We start from the raw sequence: 26089 nt of genomic DNA, 5'->3' as shown, positions 1-26089 counted from the left end.
GAGTGTTTCCAATTTCCAATACTTTTACTTCTACTCCACTACATCTCGGATCCAAATACCGTATAGTGTATTTTTACTCCACTACATTTATTTGAAGATTTTTGTTACTAGTTACTTTGGAGATTATTATTACAAAACTTACATTAACCACTTCAGCCCTGTATACATTTCTGCCATTTGAAAATAGCCGGTCTACAAGGCAAGCTCACAATGTGTCGAGATGCGACGCATTATGAGCTTGTAGATCTGCTATTTTCAAAAGACTTTTATACATTTGAAAACTTGAAACGGGACATACCATGGGACGCACAACGAGTACTTTTGCTTTTGGTACTTTAAGTACATTTTGATGCCAATACATTTGTACTTTTACTGAATTCCAGACTCCGGACGGAGTATTTCCACGCTTGAAACATTTGAGTACTTTTTCCACTGCTGGGGAAGGCTTCGGGGAAGCCCCGCCCCCCCCCCCCATATGTTGTTGAGAAATCCTTGCATTTGTAGATATTATGCAAGTGGCCGTCTCTCCCTCCTCCTCCGCCTCCCGTCATCCCTCCTTCCCTTGTTCCCCTCTCCTCCAGTTCAGTGACAAGGCCACGCCGGTGGCCTGCTTCGACCACCTGGTGCAGGCCAACGTCCGCAACAAGAAGGTGCTGAAGGACGCCGTGCAGAACATCACCGCCAAGGGCACCACAAACTACCGGGGCGGCTTCGAGCAGGCCTTCCAACAGCTGGCGAATGTAGGTCCACCAAGTGTGTCCTCACTTCCTCCCTGTCCTCTTTGCGTTAGGGGTGGGACGATACGCGATATTATGGTTTATCGCATACATGGGCCACCTTCACTTAATGCGGCCCGCAGGTTAATATTGGAGTACTGATATATTATTGATTTCAGCTGTTATAATTCCAAACATTACCAGCTTTTATTACTTTAGTCTATATTAGTAGCTAAATGACTAGTATTAAAATGTTATTGTATTTTTTATGTCCAATGTATTTGGATTTAAGTTCATAAAGTTAACATAAGAACATATAAATGCATTTTAAAACAAAAGAAGGAAAAAAAGTTTCTTTTCAGGATTCCAATTCAAAAATAGCAAAAATAGCCGATCTACAAGCTCAAAACGCGTCGTAGATCGGCTATTTTTGCTATGTATGTATGCATTGTGGCCCTCTGGAGTGAGTTTGAAAATGTAGTGGCACTCTCCATTATCAAAGTTGCCCACCCCTGGTTTATCGTGATAAAAAACACTCACGATAATCGTATCGTGGAGATTTAATTTACCATGAAATCGTCCTCCATCGTGCACTGGGATCAACTCACCTTTTATTTGCAGAGCTTCATATCCGGTACCACTTAAACCCTCTATAACTGGTAAAAGGTACTTATAATATACGTACTTGATACAGTCTTCTTTTTTTCACTCTCTACCAAATGTCTTTGCCAAAAAATAGCCGATCTACAAGCTCACAACGCGTCACGTTGTGAGCTTGTAGATCTGCTATTTTTTGGCAAATATTCCGCCCCACAATAATGGATTTTGATTATCGCGATAATCAGGGCAGGAATTTCATGGAGGCCATGAAGGCTATGGCCCGTCGTTGCCCCTCTGTTTGGCCTTGTGCCCCTCAAACCAATGGTATGACCTGAGGCCACAGTGGCCTTAATGCCCTAGCTGACTGTACCCCTTTCTCCTCTGTCTCTTTCTTGTCAATATGTAGACAGTAGACACCAGTGTCTCTTTCTTGTCATGTAGAGTCCCAATCTTTAAACCAATCCAGTGACTTTGATGCAGGGCTGAGCATGGATCAGATTGTAAATACCATCATTTATCTATTTCACTGCACTGCAGATTAGGTTATCATTCCTAACCCTTACATTCAACAAATTGCCACACTAAAATCTTGTTTTATTTGATGACTTTTTTGGCTAAAGTTCTCTGAATATGGACACTAGTGTTCAAGTGGTTAATATGAAAAAGGAGGAAAAAAACAACAACATTCAATCACTCAAAGATTTGGAGGACCCCCTGTAGTAACTCTGAGGACCCCTTAGGGGTCCCAGACCCCCTGTTGAAGAGCCCTGGGCTAATGAAAAGCACAAATCAATTTGCAGTGTTGATGTAACTATATGAAATCAGCCTAGAGGCTCCTAGGGCATGTATCCACTGTCTTTAATCATGAACATGTATATCGTTTCATGAGTAACTTAAACCCAATGGATTCAACTGAAGGCTTTAAAGAACTCTGTCTCCCTCTTCTGGGCATATTATAGAATGCAGTCTTTCATCACATGAGAGCAGATGCCAGGAATATTCTGATCCTTTCCAGCTTGTGTGCATATGTCCATATGTCTGACTGTATGAGTTATTTAAAGGGTTGTCATGTCAAATAGATCATCACCTAGATTAAGGTTAAGTAAGTGGGCTTGTAACCTGGATGATATCCTGGGATGAGCTGTGAGATCTGGACGGGGGGATTGAACGATAAACAATGTTGATCTCTTTAATGACCTGAGCCCTATCTTATAGTTTCAATTCATAAATTATTGACAGCAACAGCATCAGATCCTTGCACCCATATGGCATGCTACAGTATGCATGTCCTAAAAATGTGGTTTTCGGGTTGCTTTTTAATTTCTTATTTTTTTCCCCTATTTCTCTTTCAATGGAAATTTTGAAAATTGTTGAAAATGTTTGAACAATAATGACATGATCCAACATAGGGACGACCGGTTGAAAGTGGTTTAATATTGACAATTTACAAATAAAAACTAGACTGACATATTAGGAAGTGACTAGTGGATCCAGATCCAGAAGAACTAAAAGACAAGTAATTTCATGTTTGGTTGCACTCCGTTGTTGCGCTCTGAAAATAGCCGATCTAAGCTCACAATGTGTCGCAGCGTGACACGTTGTGAGCTTATAGATCGGCTATTTTCAGCACGCCAACCAAGTGTAAAGTCTACCATTACGACACCATCAAGGCCCACCAAAATACATTTCGGTCGACAGAATCAAACTAGGCTAAAACAAACATTTCAGACAACTAAAATATGACTAAAACGAAATCAAATCTTGTTGTCAAAATCAACAAGTCGGGCGTGAATGTATCTTATTGTTCATTTTGTACTATGCTTATTGTTTATCCCGCAGGGGAACGTGTCGAGAGCCAACTGTAACAAGATCATCATGCTCTTCACCGACGGCGGGGAGGAGAGGGCCAAGGAGATATTTGACACGTACAACGCTGACAAGAAAGTAGGGCTGGAAACAACGCACACAAGCACAAACGCACACATAGTGGTGGGCGATATAGAAAAATACAATATCACAATATTTTTCCAAGCGGTATCACGATACACAATCTTACTACGATTCTTTTTTCATGTTGGTTTTTATGGTCATTATTTAAGTTACTCAACCGCCTTTTAAGTACAACCGCCTGCAAGATAACAAAAAACAAAAGGAAAAAGGAGTAACAGACCATTTAGATCAGTGGTCCTCCAGGGACTCTCTGGGTTCCTTTTGGGAGGTCTAAATTGACCCTTACAAGTATGTAACTCTGACAGTGTACAAATGAAACCAAATGGACCCTTACGGGTCCATTTGGTTTCATTTGTATACTGCCAGAGTTAAGGGGAGAGCTTGACATTTTAAAAGTTTGAGAACTACTTATTTAGACCAACATCCAGGTTTAAATGAATTCTGCAATGAATCTCTGTATTAACAATTCAGCAGGGTTTTCTATAAGGCTCCCTCATTGTATCACGATATATACGATACCTCTGAAAAGGCATATCGTGGAGACATTGTATCGTCTCCACGATATTTATCACCATATCGCCCACCCCTATACGCACACATCAATTCCAATCACAAGAGAGATCACAAGATAATTAATCAGCCTCAAATGTATAGTGTTCCAATCCTGTCTGCTAGTTTTGTTTTGTTTTGTTTCATCACTTCCTTTTTCACCTGTTTATCCTGTATCTTGTACGACTTCTCTTTGTGATTGGATGAAATTGGTATCCGGAGCCATGAGTACCTGAGACGAATGCTACCATAATCTATTATGGCTTTGATCATTGCCACAGTCTAAGTCCGGATAAAGATTTTTTTTTATTTACCAGACTGTAAACCACAAACTAGAAGTTTTTAATTTCTTAAAGTCTTAATGTACTCTCCCCTCATTTTGTTGAATTAGATTTTTTTACTTAACTCATCATATATATTAGGAATTAAAGACATAATACTTATGGAAAGTGGAAAAACAGTATATCTCCAGCAGTTTGTGGAACAACAGTCTAAGTCCGTACAAGCAATATTCAGCAGACAAAGGGAGCAGATAACATTAAAACCGACAATTAAACAAAATGAGTTGCATTAACAATTTAACAGATTAAAAATGACCAGTTTGTGGTTTACAGTCTGGTAAATCCAAAAATATATATATATAAAAAAAAGAAATCTAATATGGACTAATGCCTCATTCACACTACAGATATATAGTTGAACGTTTTGCTTGGTAATTCAATGTAATTGAATTAATTGAATTAATTGCTTGGTAATTCATGCCCAGCTTTAAAGGCTGGGCATGTCGGCTGTCCTTGGAATCCAGCCTTTAAAGCTGGTTTCCATTGAATTACCAAGCAAAACGTTCAACTATATATCTGTAGTGTGAATGAGGCATTATACTGTTATTCGTCTCAGGTACTCATTAATGTATTTTCTACTGAAGGGCCATTTAACACTTAGACAACAAAGAAATATCACTTACATCAGAGATGTGTCTATGTTCTTGTTTTTGTTCTTGTTTACTTTAGCTGATTACTTAGAGAAAGTTTGAGATAAGCCAACAAAGAACATATATGTGATATAATTATTTTAATAATAATAATTTAATTAATTATAATAATTTCTATTTGTTCCCTTGTGTAAATTGTGCAGCTTTCAGTCATTGGGAAGTGAATGTAACATTTTCAAATGATCTTTTTGTGAGTCTTATAATCACCAAAAGGATGGGTCTCAAGACAGACAGGGAACAAATCCATTCGTTCGTTCGTTCGTTCGTTCGTTCGTTCGTTCGTTCGTTCGTTCGTTCGTTCGTTCATTCATTCATTCATTCATTCATTCATTCATTCATTCATTCATTCATTCATTCAACAATAACGTAGAGGTTGCATGTGTAGAATTTTTATCCAGTTTTTGGTCTCTTAAATATGTGTTCTGTCCACAGGTTCGTATCTTTACTTTCTCAGTGGGTCAGCACAACTACGACAAAGGACCAATCCAGTGGATGGCATGCAACAACAATGGTACTACATTAAAGCTAGGCATTACTTTATGCTAGCACTTTAGAACCAACAAAAATAGCAACGTTGACTGCTAACGTCGACGTTGACGTCGACTGTGCTGATTGCTGTGGAACCGTTAACATTTGGGACCGTTAACAAACATTTGAACCTGCACATGGCAGGTTCTTTTCTACCTCAAGATAAGACACGAGGCAGCACGACCTTGAAAATGAATAACAACCCGTGCACAATAAAATCGAGTTACAAATTGATACATTATTTTCAGTGTTTGGTCAGACTTGCTTGATAAGCTTGTACCCATGTTATTATCTCATCTATTGTGAAATACATGCTATATATTTCACAATAGACTTTTCTATAGAGGTTTTGTTTGCGTAACGAAGCCATAAGGATTGGTCAGCAAATTATGCTTCCACAGAATCATTAATCTACTCCCTTTCTGCGTCTGTCTGATTAATGTTGGCTCTGTGTTTAAAACCATGCTGCAATCTGTAACTTTTATGTTCCCTCTGGAATTCAAACACGTGTCCCCTAACATGGGAGACCAGACATTCAGTGCTCAGCCAAGAGGCCATCCTGCTTGTCCGGGGGGAGATATTGCACTTATGAGCTTCAGGAAATGAAATGCTACCCCCTTTCTCTCCCCAATGTTGTCGTTATACCAACTGATTCCTCCCCTCACACACTAGAATTTTTTTTAAATGTACGAACCACAAGTAAAAGCTCACAATGCATTGTGATTCGACGCGCTGTGAACTCATAGATATTATAGACCAGGGGTCTTCAACGTTTTCAGGCCAAGGACCCCTTAGTTGAGAGAGAGATGAAGCAGGGACCCCCACAACCTTTTCATAGATTCCATATCGTTTTATTGTTTGACAGCACAATCATCAGTGTATTTTGGATTCATGTCAATTTGTGTTTTCATATATTTAACCACTTGAACCGTCAATACTTAATACACTTGACCTTTCACTCTGTATTTGGTCTGCTCTTTTTCCCCCTCTACACCAAAGCTCTTTGCCGAAAATAGCCGATCTACAAGCTCACAACGCCTCGCAGCGCGAGGCGTTGTGAGCTTGTAGATCTGCTATTTTTGGAGAAGGGGGAAAAAAAAGGTTTCTATCACTCAAAGATTTGGAGGACCCCCTGTAGTAACTCTGAGGACCCCCTAGGGGTCCCGGACCTTCTGTTGAAGACCTCTGTTATTATAGACATCGTCCCCAGCATGCGCAGCCACTGTAATGTCTGAATCCTCTGTCAGCAAAGTCAGTGTTCTCAATGTTTGTTTTTGTTTGTGATTCTCCCTTTCAGGTTACTATTATGAAATCCCATCCATAGGGGCGATCAGAATCAACACACAGGTACAGCACATGACACGCATTCATGAACAACCCTGCAATAGTCCAGTTCAATATTTCCAAGTATGAAGGTTCGTTCAAATTTTCGGGGGATTTGTAAAACTCTACATTTTTGGAAACGTCAGAGTATCAGAAATCAGAAAATCCATGATTCCATTTGCAAAATCCCTTGGGGAATTTTTGACAGCTTTTTGACAGCCACTTACCATCCACTATACTATAAAGGAAAACAATCCCCCCAAAAAAATCTGCTTTAAGTAGTATGTGAGGGGTCTAAATAGGGGTTTTTCATGATTCTGAATCCATTGCAAGCATTTGTTTTTCACTAAAAACATTAATTCGGCTAAAAACAGCTCCAACAAAACTATGGTTTAGTGATGAGTCATCACTTTTCACAGTCTTGTTGGGGCCTTTTTTAACCCAAGGAATGTTTTTCATGCAAAACAAATGCTTGCAATGGATTCAGAATCATTAAAAACCCCTAGTTTGGCCCCTCACATGCTACTTAAAGCAGATTTTTTGGGGATATTGTTTTCCTTTATAGTATAGTGTATAGTAAGTGGATGGGACCCAAACTTTCAGCAGCTGTCAAAAATTCCCCAAGCGATTTTGCAAATGGAATCATGGATTTTCTGATTTGTTATACTCTGATGTTTCAAAAAAATATATAGTTTTCATAGTCCCCCTAAAATTTGGACGAAATTAAACAAGCCACTTGACTACAAGCTCTATATCTATTTCGCCATACAACCAACGGCAAAACGGCAGATCTGCTATGTTCCCTATTTTTTTTTTTTTTTGAAAGAAAGAAAAACGTGTGAACGATTCTAATGTCATGCCCAAAATAGGGACTCTAATTTGAAATAGGTTAAAGCCTCACTATAGCCCCATTTCCACTGACATGGCCCAACACCACACCACTCCACACCACACCGCCCACAGGTCTGAGTTAGGCCAAACAGGGCCAAACACTTCATAACTTCATCACTCACTGACTTTTCATTTAGACCACCAGGATATAGTTGTTGTAATACATGATAATAGACTATATTGTGTTATAACCACTATTATAATCTAGTATAGTGTATTATAATTATCATAGTAATACATTAATACTTTATATTGTATTATAATCACAGTTAAAAGGGTCAATTTGTTTCTTACCGGTAGGGGTGCTTTTGTGTAATGGAAAATGTCGATTTTTTTGTGTGGTGTAGTGCGATGTAGTGTTGTGTAGTGTGGTGTTAAAGCTGCAGTCGAAAAGGAGCTTATTTAACTTCTTCTTTTTAACACATGGGAAGCCAAGGTTTCTAACATTTCTAGCTGTTGCTGCTGCCGTCGTTCACTTATGCTTTAATTTTGAAGAGCCTCGGAAGCTTCGTGCGTGTGCACGTGAGTGTCCACTGACGATTGAGGAGGATAATCCATTTGTTTACAAACGCTTGCGAAACTAAAATCCAAACCGGGGCCGACCATCGCGGTAAAGTGTCGCCGTGAAAACAGGCAGATATCTGCTTCCCTGGCGTTCTTTGCACCTTATTCATAGATAAAGCTGTTTTTATGTTTCAGCATAGAATAGAAATCAATGCAGCCTAGACGCGCCATTTTGCTTCTCTGTGAGCCACGTTATGACGTATGGACCAGGGTCTTTCACAGACAACACAACATGCGTGCAGCTACATGCTGCACCATTAACCCTTTGTCTCGTTCCTCAACGAGATGACTCATTTTTGGCAGAGCGACCTCCAGTGGCCGTATCTCGTTACTGAACGAGTTTGGCTCCTTGGGTGTTAATGAATACATTTTAATTTGGTCCAGTCTTTATGGTAGAGTATGTTATATAATATAACTTATACAGTAGCATTGGGTTGGTTGTATTTAGTCTCCCTGCTCTTCTATTGAGACATTTGGATCGTGTCAAGGGTCACGTCTCACCCGACACAAATTCTGACCTGATGGTCAAGATTACATGTATTTCCTCGAGCATGCAGGCAGGCTCTATTAGCTCAATGGTTAAAACAGTTCAGCACTTGAGCCAGAAACCGTATTGAAACCCAGGGGTAGAAGAGGAACGATCCACAGCGCTGCTTTAAATGAATGACCTTGTTTATCTTAGGTTGGCCCATCACTCTTTTTTTCTCAAAGTCTGTGACGGTGTTGTTTACGCCCTCTTGTGGCTCGATGTTGGGGTGAATCAATCTCTCTCTCTCTCTCTCTGTCTATCTCTCTCTGTCTCTCTCTGTCTCTCTCTCTCCCTCCCTCTCCCTCCCTCTCTCCCTCCCCAACAGGAGTACCTTGATGTGTTGGGCAGACCGATGGTGCGAGCAGCTTGGAGAGCCAAGCAGGTTCAATGGACCAACGTCTACTGGGATGCTCTGGTATGTTACACCCATTACCAACACAATGCATATTACAGACCTGTAGGTCACGCGCGTGTGCGTGGGTGCACGTGCGCTCCTGTGTGTACTTGTATTACTATACTAGCGGGGGTCAGATGTCCCCACAATTATTGTCGAATTTGAGAAATGGATGACATTGTGAGACAACTGTCATGGAGACATTGTAAAAAGTGTAGGAAAACATTCATTTTAGATTGAGGTAATAGGGTTATAATTAGGCATTTTATACTGTGTGTGTGTGTGTGTGTGTGTGTGTGTGTGTGTGTGTGTGTGTGTGTGTGTGTGTGTGTGTGTGTGTGTGTGTGTGTGTGTGTGTGTGTGTGTGTGTGTGTGTGCGCGTGCGTGTGTGCGTGTGCGTGTGTTTGTGTATCAAACAGTGTTGAGGGTGTGAGTTGACAGCAGTGGGGCTTTGGGAGCAGAGGATGATTTAAAATGTGTCCTTCGAGCCATGAAATGGATTTTGCGTTTCAAAAAGAAAAAGAAAAAAAAAAGGGCTGTAGTTCTTGGCATTTTAAAGCTGTAATCCGTAAATCCTACCCGAGATTCGAATACAGGGTTTCCGGCGTAGGACAACAAACATAGCCTAGAAACCAGACGAATCTGCCATTGCAAAGAATAACACAAAAAAAAAAGCCCTCTGGAGATTTGGTCTGGCACCGCTCAGTTGTGATTGGATTTCACTCTCTCTGAAGTTGTGAGGGACCAATCATCGCCCAGTATGCAAATAAGGCGCAGACTCATCACCAGAGGCATTTTCTTTTATCCTCCCCCTGGAAATGCAGGTTCCGTTCCATACAGAGATTCCAGACTAATATCTACGCAGTGATATTAGTCTGGCCATGCTAAGCTATAACAAACATATTGTCGTTGTCGGGTGAAAACCTTATATGTCCAAAACCGTTGTTTTTGCATTTATAATTTTAAAAATGATTTAAACTAGTGACCCTTGACCCTTGCAGTAAGATATCACGTATTATGATGTGGATGCAGCGATGTGTTTTATTTGCTCTAGTTTGTATGATGAAAATGTTGTATGTTTTGCACGTCAGGAACTGGGACTGGTGATAACGGGAACGTTGCCAGTCTTCAACAAGACAGTCACCAGAGCTGACAAGGACCGGGGCATCAAGGTACGTTTGTCCCATGAAGGCTCTTAATTATTTTACCACATAAACCCTATATTCCTTAGTTCAGTGCGTTCGCAAACCTTTTTAAGTCCAGGACCCCCATATTAACATGTATTCGGCCACAGACCCCGCATCTGAAAAGTTTTTGTGCCAGGCACCCCAGAAGAGAAATTGTATTGATTGTCCAAACATTTTCAATATTTTTGAAGAATCTCTCAAGAATAGCAGAAGCAGAAGCTAACAGTGCGCGGCACAAAGTGAACTTGAAGATTCCCCCCAAGGATCCACGGGGGTCCCCGGACCTCTCTTTGAGAACCAATGCCTTAGCCTTAGTTGACCAGGTTTCCCCAGGGCTCTATTTTAGATCTTCTAGTATTTACACTCTACGACAAATCTCTTCAGTGAAAATAGCCGACCTGCAAGCTCACAACCAGCAACATTGTTTTCTCACTCAACAGTAAACAAACCAACATAATGTTCAAGTGTATAGAGGGTATCTGCACGTTTCTAAAGTGTCAATTTAAGGACTTTTTAATACTTATAAAATTACAAATTAAACATTGGCCAAGTTGAGGCGCTGCGAGGCATTGTGAGCATGTAGATCTGCTATTTTCACAATAGAACCGCGTTATACGAAATGTAACAAACTCTTAGTGCTCGTCAGGCTGGGAGGGTCCCCATTTAAAATAGGATTATTTTGGGGGTCGCGGCCAGGAGAGGTTGAGAACCACTGCTCTAACGTGACTGACTAACCCCTCTGACACTTTGACCCCTGTGGGTGAGCAGCTCAACACGCCACAATGTTTTAACCACACTAAGACCAATCAACGTGCACTATGAACACAGACAATTACCGCCTCATCCTTCCCTTTCATCTGGGCCTTTTGTTGTGGCCGTGCATCCTGGTTCCTTTTCTGTTGACGCCCATGTGGTCGGTCAAAAGCCCGCCCACGCACTTCCACAGGAAGGAGGAATCCACCGTGTCGCGCGACGTGAAATCAAAAAACCCCAGATCAAACCGAGAGATGAGAGAGCGAGAGACAGCGAGGGAGAAGGAGAGAGAGAGAGAGAGAGAGAGAGAGAGAGAGGGCAAACAATCCGGTAGCTTCTAAGTGGTTCAAGATGAGCGTAGGGATTCCTTACATGTACAGTGTACACTACATTAACTGTACCTCGAAGGACACAAACCCACCTCCAGTTCTGAGTAGGGATGGGACGATATGAAAATGTCATATCACGATTATTGTGACAAAAGAAATTTACGATTTACGATATTATCGCGATAATCAAAATCCATGATCCTGGAGCAGAACATTTGCCAAAAAATAGCAGATCTACAAGCTCACAACGCGTTGTGTCGCGTTGTGAGCTTGTAGATCGGCTATTTTTTGGCAAAGACTTTTGAGAGTGGAAATAAAGACGTATCAAGTATGTATATTATAAGTACCTTTTACCAATTATAGAGGGTTTTAGTGGTACCGGATATGCAGCTCAGCAAATAAAAGGTGAATTGATCCCAGTGCATGACGGAGGACGATATCACGATAAATAAAATCTCCACAATACCATTATTGTGAGTTTTTTATCCCGATATACGATAATATCGCTTATTGTCCCACCCCTATTTCTGAATAAAGCGGGACGCTGGGAAATGCCTCATCAGTGCTAGGAAATGTCTTGCACTAACTTGGAAGTCTTGTATGTATGATGTATGTGTACTTTTGTGAAAATTTAAAATAAAAACAATATATCGTCACTGTCGGGCAGAAACCTTGTATCTCCAAGTTTCAAATGTGTACGTTTTTTCGCTAAGTAAAGCCCTGCTTCATCATACAAGGCCGTGGCACAAAACTAGTGAAAACAGCCGATCTATAAGCACACAATGCCTCGCACCGCGAGGCGTTGTGGTGCTTGTAGATCGGCTGTTTTCACTAGTTTAGTTGTTTTTTTAAATGATAAATACAAAATGAACACTTTTGGACATACAAGGTTTCTACCCGACAACGACGATATATATACTGTAAAAAAGGAAATGCCTCGTCCGTGACTCACGGTGGCTACGGATCTTTGCGGGAATTGGTGTTCTCCAGAACTGAACTGCGCGCCTCGCTCAGGCGGTACTGTGGGACCGGCGAGAGGATTGACTCATCTAGGAAAGAACAACGCCAGCTAGGCCTCTCTGGTAGAGGGGGGTCTTCCTGAGATTCATGAGGTTCATATAAGACTCCAAAAGTAAAATCTGTTCTTCTGTCTTTCAGAAATCTCAGAACCAGCTCATCTTGGGTGTTATGGCTGTTGATGTTTCCCTGGAAGATATCAAGAGGCTGACTCCTCGTTTTACTGTAAGAGCGCACGCACGCATGCACGCACGCACGCATGCACGCACGCACGCATGCACGCACGCACGCACGCACGCACACGGGTTGAGCATAATCTACACTCATCACTCAATGACATTACAGTACTGATACTCGCACGCTCAAAAGCATTTTGTGGTTTAGGTCTCATGATATTCCCTAGTGACCTTTTTTTCCATCTGTCTCTTTGTTTGTCCGTTTCCCCCCGCAGTTTGGACCAAACGGTTACTTCTTCGCCATCGACCCCAACGGCTACGTCGTCCTTCATCCCAACCTCCAGCCAATGGTGTGTCCCATCGAAACCTCTTACAGTATCTCCGTATTTTAACGCTTTATGTTTTTTTCTGTAAATTAACGTCCTACTCGATCACATATAGAGTAACAAAGTCATGACGTGGCTCGCTCATCCCCCGGTTCACGGAAGAATTTCGCTACGGAGAATAACATTGGGTCATCTTAAAATCATCAAGCACTAGACCTTACCCGTTCGAAGATATGTGCTCCAAAATATGTCAAACGCACCCGGTGAAAGTGTGAGAGAGAGAGAGAGAGAGAGAGAGAGAGAGAGAAACATTCCTAACTGTGAGAGAAAGGGGTGTGTGTGTGTGGGGCTACAGATCCCATGGCCTGGAGGAACGGACCGTAACCCTGGCAACAGACAGCAGAGTTCCACAGAAGTGGTTAAGAAAACGCTAAGAAACTGCTTTAATTTGGGAGAAATGAAATTCGGGCTCCGTCAGCGTTGGTATAATGCTAATGGCTAATACCATGTGAACTTTGGTATCAGTTGCTGAAGCGAGTGAATAGATAAACGTAGATAAGCGTGAGCGTTAGAGCGTTAGAGCGTGAGCGTTAGAGCGTTAGAGCGTGAGTTTGCTCCTTTATTAGTAGGATTGTGGTAAAAAATAAACAAACGGTCTCCGCGATATTGTCTGGGAGGTGGCTCTGTATGGTTTTATGATAGTCAGTCACTCATATTTGATAAAGCCTGTCTAGTGAAAATGTAACTAATTCGGTGACAGTAACATTAGCGTTTTCTCACCATCCGTTGATTCTTCATATCCATATGAGCCAAACCACTGAGATCATTTTGATTATGTTTGGAACACATTTCTTATATGACACGATATGAAAAAAAGTCTATCTGAATTCAGAATGGGGGGGGGAAAAACGTGAACCAGGTAGGATGAGTAAATGACGTCAAACTTTGTTGCTCTATTGCAGTGTCACACAAAAGCATCAAAAGTAGCAGATCCACACACCGCTGCGTTTCGAGCTTGTAGATCTGCTACTTTTACTGCGCTTGAATTTGAATCCGTAAAAGTAACGGTTTTGGACATTCCACCCCACAGAGACGATGTGATGTCTCCCTGGGGCCCAAACTTGAATACTCTTGTTGGGGCCCAACAAGAATACATTATGAATTAACGCCCTATTATTTGTTTAAATAATAATGATGTGACACGCTGTGAGCGTGTAGATCTGTTATTTTCCTTTTTTTAATACGTTTTGGAAGAAAAAAATATATAGTTCTAATGTACTCGCGCAACCCATAAAACCCGTGTCTGTGACCCACAATGGGTCGTCGCCGTATATTTGGTGGAAACATTGCGCTACATGCCCCAGCGTGGCCCAGATGTTCCCCTTCGTGTCCTTTGCGCGCTAACACCATTTTAACCGTCCAGAACTTTGCTTACAAAAGATCTGATCACTTAATTACACAGCCCCCTAGAATTTACAATCCCACCCACCGGCCGGGGTTAACAAGCAAAGTGTTGCATACCTGACTGTCAACAAGTGGGGAGACTTAGCAGCGCGATGGAGTTTTCATCCTGCGTAGCCTAGTAAAGCCCAGCGTAAACACATTAGTGTCAGCAAGTGAAGGTTTAACGGCCCTGCTGTAGCATAACATAGGCTAGAAAAGCATAAACTAATATGATATACTGTAAGGGAGAGAGGGAGCTCTGGGCCTGCTCTCTACGAAATTCGCGCCTTGAAAAGCAGCGGTTCACAAACCTATAAGTGAAGTCATTACTCAGGCTAAGCCCTATTACAGTATTTCGGAAATAGTTAAAGGGGCCCCACCATGCTTTTCAAAATATATATTTTATATAAATATTGGCCCATAATACGGTTTTATACAGGTTTTAGCCTAAACAACCACTCGGATATTTAAATTTCATGTTCTGTCTGTCTCAAATTCCAAGCCATTTCAGATGCAATACCAAAATGCCCTTTGTTGGCAACGGGGCGCTGTCTTTGGGCTAAAATTTGAACGATCCAGAGAAGATAAGCCTGGTACCATGATGTAGAGTCAATCTCTTCAAGCCAATTTTAGTACCACTTTACCTCATGGTTCCACCTCATATATATACAGTATATAGTCTCAATAGAATATAGCCTCCCAAAAAGTAATATTGGGCCCCCTTCTCTAGGGGGCCCAATAGGAAATGAGCCCCTTTGTGACATAAACAAGGGCCTGTGACACAAACGGGCCCGATTTCAAAAGAGTACCGTTCAGACACGCCCATTCAGAAAATCACTGAATTGAAGGGTAAGGCTTAGAGTTAATGAATGTTTTTTTGGGGGGCTGGAAGAGACACTGGGAATAAAAAAAATAAAAAAATAGAAATTCATGGTGGGGCCCCTTTAACTCATTGAATGCCCTTTTCAAGATGGCCGCCAAGTACCAGGATGCCACGTTCTTAAATTTCTAGTGCACGGATCAATTTTTAGTGCACGGATCGTGCACGCCCATGCACCATATATGCACCATATGTGTAGTACTTTTTAACAGCTTTCAAACAAAAAAATCCGCTTGGAAATCCGTTCAGGCATTCATGAGATAGAAGCCTTCAAAGTCAGACAAAACAAACACTGCCACCTTCCTAAATTTCTAGTGCACGGATCAATTTTTAGTGCACGGATCGTGCACGCCCATGCCTAGATCATGCACCATATGTGTAGTACTTTTTAACAGCTTTCAAACAAAAAAATCCGCTTGGAAATCCGTTCAGGCATTCATGAGATACAAGCCTTCAAAGTCAGACAAAACAGCCATTTTTGACATTTTGAAAGATGTGTTTGTTATGGGGCTAAACATGCAATTTCGCAATTGTGATCATGCCTAATACATTTGAGGCATTTTTAGATTTTTTTTTATAAAAAAATGTTTTGAAAAAAAAAATCAAAATGGCTTCCAACTCGGGAAACTCGGGCTGTGGCAGCCTGGGACTACTGTAATAACTCGGGAAACTCGGGCCTTGGCAGTCAATGAGTTAAAATAGACGAGCTACATCTTTTTTTCTTTTATTATATTACATTTTTTAGTTTATTGAAAGAAAAAACTTCCGTACATTGTCTTCAAATACAAGAAAAAAACAAAAAAAAACAAAAACGTTTCATGGGAATATTACGTTAGACCTTCATCAGGTTAGAAGATGAAGGTCTAATAGCCCGAAACGTTATATTCCCATGAGCCATGACACTTTTAAGGCTTTTAAGTTTTATTCATTATCCACTTTTCAACTTGGCGTCCTTATTTTGCGCACGAGCAAAAGTTCTTCACAAATAGCAAAAGATCTACAAATAGCACTATTTTCGCTGCACAGTACCGGTGAACGATGAAGCATAAAATAGGCCATAAGTGGTTCAAATAAGTTCCGGATCGTAGCTTTAACTGTGTCTCAATACTACGAAGTTTGAGATTAAATGTTTGCGCTTGAGTCCAAACACCCACCTGGCCATGTGTTTCTCATCAAATCTTGGGAGATTGTTCTTGTACGTTTCCCAGCGAAAAGGTTGGTCACAGATGATTACGACAGAAAATGAAGAGACTATTTTCACATGGTAATGGTGTTCAATCATTTGCTTTCGTCTTTGTTGACGTCCCGTTCCCAGAAACAGCTAATGATGTTGCTCTGGTCAACTCCTCTCAACGAAAACATCTGAAGCAAGATGGTCTACTTGATACAGATGGTGGTGGTGGTGGGGGGGGCCTAGTTCTTGCATCCTCTGTGGTATTATGATATAATATATCTAGAGTTAGACCAGAGTTAGACTAGAGTTCGGGCCGCTATGCGACCCTAATACGTATGTCGCACTGCCGATCTGACTGATCTGCCCGTATATGGAGATCTCTGTATCTGTCAGTCCTTGTCCCTTATATGCCCATATATGGAGCTGACTGATTTAGACAACACACTCCATATTTGGGAGTATCTGTATGGAGGGGAACTTCTTATACTCTTTTTACCATTTGGGATGGTAAAAAGATGAGGCAGACAAATAAAATGTATTTTGTCAAGTAATAAAAGTTGAAAAGAGTGAAAAAAGTGAAAAAGAAAGCAATTTAATCTAATGGAGAAAACTACTAGAATCAATGCTCTGTGGATGAACAGGAAGTAGTGGTAGGGTATGACTCAAAGGGATCTGGCGCCCTCTATCTTGCATTGCACTACTTTGTGCAACGTCAGAGGTCTGTCCTCCCTTAAAGCAGAAAGTCAGAGGTCTGTCCTCCCTTAAAGCAGAAATAAGCAGTTTTCTGCTGACATAAGCAGGAATCAAGCAATTGCTTATTTTAAAAATCATTTTAATTTCATTTTATTCAGGCGGTTAACAATGCTTCCTAAAGAAATGTTGTGTGTGTGACACTTCCTGGGGCTACAATCTGCCTCCAAAACTATTATTTTTATCTGTGAGAAGTTCTGTCATTGGTCGATTAAACTGGGGTGCCCATCCAAAATAACAGACCAATCAGGACCGCCTCTTGTTCTTGTTCAGATTGGTTGACCTGTCTGTCAATCCTTTTAGCCGCGGTCGGCTGGTTCGATGACAGAGCTTCTTACAGATAAAATAATAGTTTTGGAGGTAGACTGCGGCTCCTAGAAGCGCCACAGTGACTAGATTTTTAGGGAGCATTGTTAGCCGCCTGAATATAATAAAAAATAAAAAATAAATAAAAAAATAAGCAATTGCATGATTCCTGCTTATGTCAGCAGAAAACTGCTTATTTCTGCTTTAAGCCAATTTTAGTGTAGTGTAGGATATCAGGATGAAAAGGTTTGCTAACTTGCAAATAACCATCATTTTCATTTCCATGCAGAATCGCAAGTTCCAAGAGCCTGTAACTCTGGACTTTCTGGACGCCGAGTTGGAGGATGAGGTCAAAGTAGAGGTCAGTATGATGTGTAGATTAGGGCATTACCAAAAAGTCGTCAAGTCAGTCGACTTCATTACACAAGTCGACTCCCACCAAGGAAAGTCGAAAAAATATATAATATTTAAAAACGTATTTTTTCATCATTATTTTTGCTCCATGTGTACGTGTGTACAGCATTCAAACCGTAGGATTGCTTATTGTCAAGGAATGATTCTCTCCTTTTCTAACTGTGTTTTTTCAATGGAGTTGAGCACAGGGTTTGGGGTTTTGTCCCCCTGTTCACGCACAGTGTGACGACGTCATCAAACAACAAAGTCGACTTCAACTCAACTTTTTCTGAGTCGAGTCGACTTGCATAAATCACAAGTCATTAATGCCCTAGTGTAGATAGATATGTATCATGCCAGTTAAAGGGGGATGAAACCCTTTAAGTGATTTCTTACAGTTGATTTTGTAGTTCAAGTCAAAAGCATAACATTGACCTTACAGTACAGTACAGTGATGTAAGTAACACAGCTGCAGCTGATATATTATTTTGTAGTTCATTTGAACAAAATACTAAATCAGCTTTTGGTTTTGATACTCAGGTTTTCAAAGTGAGGGCAACGGTGCATTGGGGGGGGGGGGGGGGGGGTTGATTAAATAAAAGAGGAAAGAATTCAAATTCAATTAATGCAGTAATTAATACATTATTATTGTGTCAGTGTAACCACTTTCAACCTGGTGTCCCTATTTTGGGATTGTCATTATTATCAAGACTTTTTTCCCCACAAATATAAAAAAAAAATTGCTGATCTAGAAGCTAACAATGCGTTGCATTTGCAGTTTTTGCGATATTTTCTTTCTTTCCATCTTTCTTTAAATCCATTTAGCAATAGCCAGATGCCACGGCCGTTTGGTGGTCCTTATTGGCACAGACTTTGGGAACCACTGGCCTCGATAAAGTAATCTTAGAGCCAGTAGTTCATTAAGCCATTTAGGGCCTAGAATTATTTAATGCTTTTAACAATTGAAAAATAGCAGATATACAAGCTCACAGCGCGCTGCGAGCTTGTAGATCTGCTATTTTTGAAAAATCGTGAAAATGTGTGCACATTTTTCAATATATAATATATATATATATAAGCAAACTTTTGTAACTCAAATCTCTGCTTCTGGGGGGGTCCCTGGAACAACATATTTTGAGATGGGGTTCGGCGGCCAAATAAATGTAAACCTGGGGGTCCTTGACATGAAAAAGTTTGAGAACCACCGATTTAGAGGAAGGATTTGGAAGTTGGGTCAAAGATCGGGTCGAAGCTATTCAAAGACTATTGCACACATTTTCGCGATTTTTCAAAAATAGCAGATCTACAAGCTTGCGGCGCGGCACTCGGTGCCGCGCTGTGAGCTTGTATATCTGCTATTTTTCAATAGTTTTAAGCATAAAATAATGGTTAAAGTGGTTAAAATCTAACACGACTCGGGGCACGTTCCCGGTCTTTGGGGGTTAAAATATGAATGTGGTTTGACTTTGCCCCGTGTTTGTTTTGTTGAACTCGCACGACAGATAAGGAGGAAGATGATTGACGGGGACAGGGGAAACCACACCGTCGACACTCTGCTCAAATCCCAGGATGAGGTAAGGGCCATAATGGAAGATCAGGATGGAGATAGCAACATCTGTGAAACCTTTGGCCAAGCGCTCTGCGTGTGTGCGTGCGCCTGTGCGTGCGCGCTTGTGGTAGGAACAGTGGTTCTTAACCTGTGGGTCGGGACCCCCAGGGTGGTCCCCTCCCACACACATTTAAGGACTTTTAAGACCTTTTTAACCCATTCCACGCCATTCCATTCCAGTTCAAATACGATTATTTTTTGGGGAGGTCACAGCCTGAAAAGGTTGAGAACCACTGTGGTAGAATATGAGAAATAGATGTTTGCGAGGACCATTTTCCTGGTCCTCACAAGATAAATGTTTTTTTTATTTTTATCCCACGATTTTGTAACCCATTTTCACCCTGTGCCAATTGCCTATGTAATCCTCCGCGCCTGGGGAGACAACGGATTGACCTCATGCTTCCTTCTATGCATGAGGAGTCCAAGTTGCTTCTTTTCACCTGACAGTGGGGATTTCCCTGGTTTGTACGTAGCGCGTGGAAGGAACACGTTATTCCAACCAGTTCCTTTCCCCTCCATCAGGCGCCCCGGCTGGCCAGGGGGAGGCATTATAGAGACCAGGATTACTGCATGTTTTAGTGAGGGTATCTACCCTAGGAGACACAGGGAGAACATGCAAACTCCACACAGAAAGGCCCAAAAAGGCACAAAGAATTAGACATTTAAGAGCAATATTTTCATCCATGCCTAAACTTCTTTGCCTTTTTTTTTTTACTGTTAGCTGGTTTACTAATAGCTGATTTACAAGCTCACAATGTGTCGATGTAGATCGACTATTTGAAGTATCTTAAAATGTTTTTCACGGTCGCTTATTTACTATGAAAAGCTCCACCAGCTGTCTGTCCCTCCGTCTGTCTGTATGTCCGTCACGTCACGTCACGTCACACTTTCGCCCCTACTCCCTGTCCATGCCAAACTTTGCACACACACTCCTTGGATGGCAAATAACAACCATTTTTTTTGGACACTGCTCGTACAGATTTTGCCCAAAGATCACGCAAAGCGGTACACAGTATCTCTAAAGTCATGTCATCAACATGGATCTGTCCCATTTCCCATATTCCCTCCTGATTGGCTACCATTGCCTTCTACAGTTTGTGTATGCGACGTGACGGTCGCTTATCTCCCGATTAGGGAGTCTTACTGGTAATACAAATCGGTCAGTGTGTGTGTGTGCGTGCGTGTAATTCCTAAACCAATAGGCTGTGTCTTTGTCTCCGCAGCGCTACATTGACCGAGGTCACAGGACGTACACTTATGCACCTGTGCAGGGGACAGACTACAGGTAGGTGTGACTGTCCTCTGAATATATTTAACCAGGCACGTGCACACATAGACATCAAAGGGGGCTTTGAGCCCCTGCCCTTTTATCAGTCTGTAAAAGTACCCTCTCCACACCATGAATGCAGTTTTTGAGCGGTGCTCACACCGTCTCCATAGCGTGGCCGTGTGTGTATGTATGTGGGTCTGTATGTAGCCTCAAGCCTGTGTGTATGTATGTGGGTCCGTATGTAGCCTCAAGCCTGTGTGTATGTATGTGGGTCCGTATGTAGCCTCAAGCCTGTGTGTATGTATGTGGGTCCGTATGTAGCCTCAAGCCTGTGTGTATGTATAGTGGGTCCGTATGTAGCCTCAAGCCTGTGTGTATGTATGTGGGTCTGTATGTAGCCTCAAGCCTGTGTGTATGTATAGTGGGTCCGTATGTAGCCTCAAGCCTGTGTGTATGTATGTGGGTCCGTATGTAGCCTCAAGCCTGTGTGTATGTATGTGGGTCCGTATGTAGCCTCAAGCCTGTGTGTATGTATGTGGGTCCGTATGTAGCCTCAAGCCTGTGTGTATGTATGTGGGTCCGTATGTAGCCTCAAGCCTGTGTGTATGTATGTGGGTCCGTATGTAGCCTCAAGCTATGTATGTGGGTCCGTATGTAGCCTCAAGCCTGTGTGTATGTATGTGGGTGGGTACGTCCGTATGTAGCCTCAAGCCTGTGGTGTAGTACCTTTTCTGACCACACATGTTAAGGGAGGGGCGCTGTTTTCAGGCCAGGCCAGACCAGGCACACACACACACACACACGCGCACACACACACACACACACACACACACACACAGGGGGGAAGGGGGGAGGGGGGGGGGGGGGGGGGGGGTTGGTGGGTAAACCACCGCTCAGTTCACACGGGTGTGATTTTTACTATGGTGAAAGAAATGCAAATGCCCTCTTTCCATGCCATATCTGAAGGCAGCATTCAAGAGAATTACCTTGTACAAACTCTCCTGAACTTGAATGCAGTGCTTAGTTCAGTGTAGGGCATTCACCAAATATTCGAATATTCGAATATCAAAGTCACTATTCGACGTGGTTCACCGAAGTCGAATATTCGCTTATTTTTATTTTTGTATTGTTTTCTCTTTAGAAAATATATAGTTTATAAAGCTCGGCTACTGTAGATAGGAAGTCATAAGAATGAGTTGTCAATGCCCCTGGTGGATGAATTTGTTAATGCTCTATACCAGGGGTTCTCAAAACTTTTTAGGCTGTGACCCCCAAAATAAACATATATTAACTGGGGACCCCCACCCTGACAAGCACTTGGAATTGTAGTTATTACATTTAATGTGACATTTAATGTGACGCGAGGCGTTGTGAGCATGTAGATCGGCTATTTTCACAATGTTTGCCTCTTGCTTACTTAATATTTGACAGTTTGGCCAGGCCTGTCGAATATTCGACTATTCGAATACTTAGAGGTCGAATAATTCGAATACTAAAAATCACTATTCGTCAATGCCCTAGTTCAGTGTGGTATCACATACCGAAAATTACCGACCTCCAAGCTCACAACGTGCAGCGCTGTGACCCATTTAAACCAGAGGCCCATTCTAAAAACACTATCTAAATTGTAACACAAGTTGTCAGGTTCCTTTTATTATAATTTAAAAAAAAGAATGTCCCGGATCGCTGGCCTAGCGGTCCAGGCAGACATCCGGGTAAAAATCTGGGGTTAAAATCTCGGGCAGGACATAAAACCTACGGGCTGCGGCTTTAGAAGGATATTATTATTCTAACAATCCAGGCAACATTGTGTAAGAACTCAGGAAAAAGCCCAGATGCTACAGCGTAATCCGTCGGCCCACTTGGGAAGGCTTTGGCTCGTGTTGCTCAGAACCACTCCAGAACAGAACCGGAACCCTTCGTAACGAGGCCAAACGCTCGTGACAATATCCAGGCACAGCTCAGCACACTCAGGGGGCGTCATTCGCCACCCTGCCACAAGCTCACAACGTGTCGATGTGGATCGACTATTTGAAGTATTTCTAAATGTTTTTCCAAATAGTAAAAAAAAAAGGCAAAGAAGTTTAGGGATAAAGGGGTAAGGCGTGAACGAAAATATAGCTTTGCATTTAAATATAGCTTTGCATTTAAATATAGCTTTGCATTTAACCTCAGTCAGTTCAGGTTTTAATTGTTTCCCTCGCCTCTTTTTATTTTATTTTATTTTAGATCAACATTTATGGACACTTATTTTCTTTCTGAAACCATACATTCATTAATCTATTTGGGTATGTCATTATTATTAGAATTTTGCACATTTTATTTATTTACTTTTAAAAATAGCCGATCTACAAGTTACATTTAACTTGGAGAGGATACAGATGTAACCAAATAGATGTGCAAGGAAAGGGTCCATTTGGTCACGTTTGTATACTCGCAGAGTTTCAGATGTATTAAACTAAGACTATTAAGACTAATATGATTACGGCCAGTAGGGGCCACTGTTTTTCGTCTCGTGGACATTCTTTTCTGCATGGGGAAAAGTGAGCCCCCCGGTAAAAAAAAAAATGCTTTGCAGGACTTGTTGAAAGGATTTATGGAATGTTTGTGATGATGTATTGTTGTACATTAAAGTCTGGTTATGCAGTGTTGATTTTGTGATTGGTGGCCCGGGCTGTTCCTCTCACCGCAAAGAGTGCGGATTTGAAACATGATGTGTTTATATCTTGCGCGGCATGTATGTTTTTGCGTACGCGCATTTGGATGGCACGGTTTCAATGTAGTTTGTTTTAACATGTGGTTCAAGTTTCTAGTTTATTTGTCGTATGATGAACAGAAAACACACACATATGCAACGACGGGGGCCCTGGTAGACTGCTCCTCATGTGTAGGGGCATGGGCATTTGTTCACTGTTTTCCAGATTGAGACAGTGGTTCTCAACCTTTTCAGGCCATGACCCCCCAAATAATTATATTCTAACTGGGGACCCCCCTCCCCCACCCTGACGATCACTAAGAGTAGAGGCGTTACATTTTGTATAACACGGTTCTATTGTGAATATAGCAGATCTACATGCTCACAACGCCTCGCAACACGAGGCGTTGTGAGCACGTAGATCGTCTATTTTCACAATTCCTGCCTCTAATTTTGGACAGTTTGGCCAATGTTTAATTTGTAATTTTAGAGGTATTAAAAAGTCCGATAAATGCATATTGTATTGCATAACTGTGTGTGTGTGTGTGTGTGTGTGTGTGTGTGTGTGTGTGTGTGTGTGTGTGTGTGTGTGTGTGTGTGTGTGTGTGTGTGTGTGTGTGTGTGTGTGTGTGTGTGTGTGTGTGTGTGTGTGTGTGTGTGTGTGTGTGTGTGTGTGTTTTTCTTTTTTTTTTCTCAGCCTAGCGTTGGTCCTTCCAAACTACAGCCTGCATTACATCGAGGCCACGATCGGGGACACTATCACACAGGCCAGATGTGAGTACCTTCCTCTAACCATTTAAATTCCTCAGCCGATTGGCTACCGTTCACAGGGCTGTCAAACGGCCAATCCAAACCTTCCTCTTGTATTTGTACAGGCAGTTTGTGTCGTGCAAAAGATAGCCGATCTACAAGATCACAACACGTTGAATTGCGACAGATTGTGACCTTCTAGATCAGACCTGGGCATTGTGCGGCCCGGGGTCCGTATGCGGCCCTTTGGTTCCCTCTGACCGGCCCTTGTAGGGTTAATGGCAAATTACAAAAAAAATGATTTTCTAATTTTACCTCATGCATGGACTAAAGCTGTATTTCTTTTATTTTTAACGTACGCAATGCGTACATCAGCACGTGTGTGTGATCATTGGATGTTGTCCCTGGTCAGACTGGTCACACGTCAAGACAACCTGCCTTACCTTACCCATCAAAAAATTGGGTTTTCAACAAAAATTGGACTGCTAAGTATTTATTTACTGAAGTCGGAGGTAAAGCCGTGTGTTTAGTTTGCGGGGAGCACATCTTGCGGGGAGCACTGCCTTTTGGCCCGGCCCTCCACAATATTTTCTGTTGTTCATGTGGCCCCATGGAAAACCCCTGTTCTAGATCGATTATTTTTGGCAATTATTTTCAAATTCAATGACAGTTTTAAACAAACAGCCAGTGGATGGATAGTGACTGTTAGTGTTGTTCAATCACAGTCGTGCTCTCCATGTATGGCTGGGAACTGCTTGAGCTTAAACTTGTGGTTCCTATCAATCATAACAAACGCACGCATGTACACACACACACACACACACACACACACACACACACACACACACACATACACATACACATACACACACACACACACACACACACACACACACACACACACACACACACACACAGACAGAGCACCCCTTGTTACCCTTGTCTCTTACATCACCATGGTAACTGCCCCCCTTAGTTGTGGTCCTGAAGTTGTGTTGCCAGACTCTCAGAGGCTCCAGTTTCACACATACAATATTAATCAATTCATTTACAGCTTCCTCGCGCTCTGTGTGTGTGTGCGTGTGAGCGAGCGAGCGTGTATGCGTGTGACTAGCCCCTCTTGCGTATCCTATCGGGGGTCTTCCTAGCGGATCAGAGGTTCCATATGTGCGCTCGTCGTGTCGTCTCCGAACATTTCCCACTTGTAAAAGATGTCATTGACTCCATGGCGTTGCTCGGAGGGGAGGTTTTATGGCATTAAGATATGCTCCTTCCTGGTCAGGGTCTGTCTCCCTCTGTCCTTTAATGTCTCTAGTCTGTCTCTGTCTGTGTGTGTCTGTCTGTACAACATGCCCTCTGTCGTGGGGACGTGTTCGTTGTTTGCACTGCAGTGTGCAATGCCATGTAGCTTCATGGGACAAATATAGGTGCAGTAAGCTTACGTTCACAAAATCATCCCATATGTCTCCATAATACAATAGGCATGTCACTCAGTACTCTGTATAAGTAAGTATAATGCACACACACACTAGGGATGGGACGATATGAAAATTTCATATCACGATTATTGTGACAAAATAAATCGTGATTTAAGATATTATCGCGATAATCAAAATCCATTTTCCTGGGGCAGAACATTTGCCAAAAAATAGCTGATCTACAAGCTTGTAGATCGGCTATTTTTTGGCAAAGACATTTGAAAGAGAGTGGGAAAAAAAAGACTGTATCAAGTACGTATATTATAAGTACCTTTTACCAATCATAGAGGATTTAAGTGGTACCGCCGCGGATATGCAGCTCGGCAAATAAAAGGTGAATTGATCCCAGTGCATAACGGAGGACGATATTGCGATATATAAAATCTACACGATACGATTATCGTGAGTGTTTTCTATCACGATAAACGATAATATCGCTTATCGTCCCATCCCTAACACACACAAACAAACACACACACACACACACACACACACACACACACACACACACACACACA

General features: G+C 41.9%; 1 protein-coding gene across 1 annotated transcript in view; it reads left to right on the top strand.

The window, feature by feature from the left end:
• Positions 1-26089, top strand: part of LOC308308890 (voltage-dependent calcium channel subunit alpha-2/delta-1-like) — a gene marked incomplete at its 3' end in the record, with an annotated part of 175942 nt that overhangs the window by 102235 nt on the left and 47618 nt on the right. The window contains exons 11-22 of the mRNA XM_080754346.1: positions 582-740; positions 3156-3260; positions 5239-5317; positions 6632-6681; positions 8967-9056; positions 10127-10207; positions 12463-12546; positions 12773-12847; positions 17666-17737; positions 19272-19343; positions 20602-20663; positions 24041-24117. Of these exons, the coding sequence (XP_080610472.1) occupies positions 582-740; positions 3156-3260; positions 5239-5317; positions 6632-6681; positions 8967-9056; positions 10127-10207; positions 12463-12546; positions 12773-12847; positions 17666-17737; positions 19272-19343; positions 20602-20663; positions 24041-24117 (1006 nt within the window). The remainder of the gene's footprint in view (positions 1-581; positions 741-3155; positions 3261-5238; positions 5318-6631; positions 6682-8966; positions 9057-10126; positions 10208-12462; positions 12547-12772; positions 12848-17665; positions 17738-19271; positions 19344-20601; positions 20664-24040; positions 24118-26089) is intronic.

The sequence above is a fragment of the Nannobrachium achirus genome, assembly GCF_963921795.1.
Source record: "Nannobrachium achirus genome assembly, chromosome: 23".
NCBI classification, from domain to species: domain Eukaryota; kingdom Metazoa; phylum Chordata; class Actinopteri; order Myctophiformes; family Myctophidae; genus Nannobrachium; species Nannobrachium achirus.
This window is presented reverse-complemented; position numbering and strand designations above follow the sequence as displayed.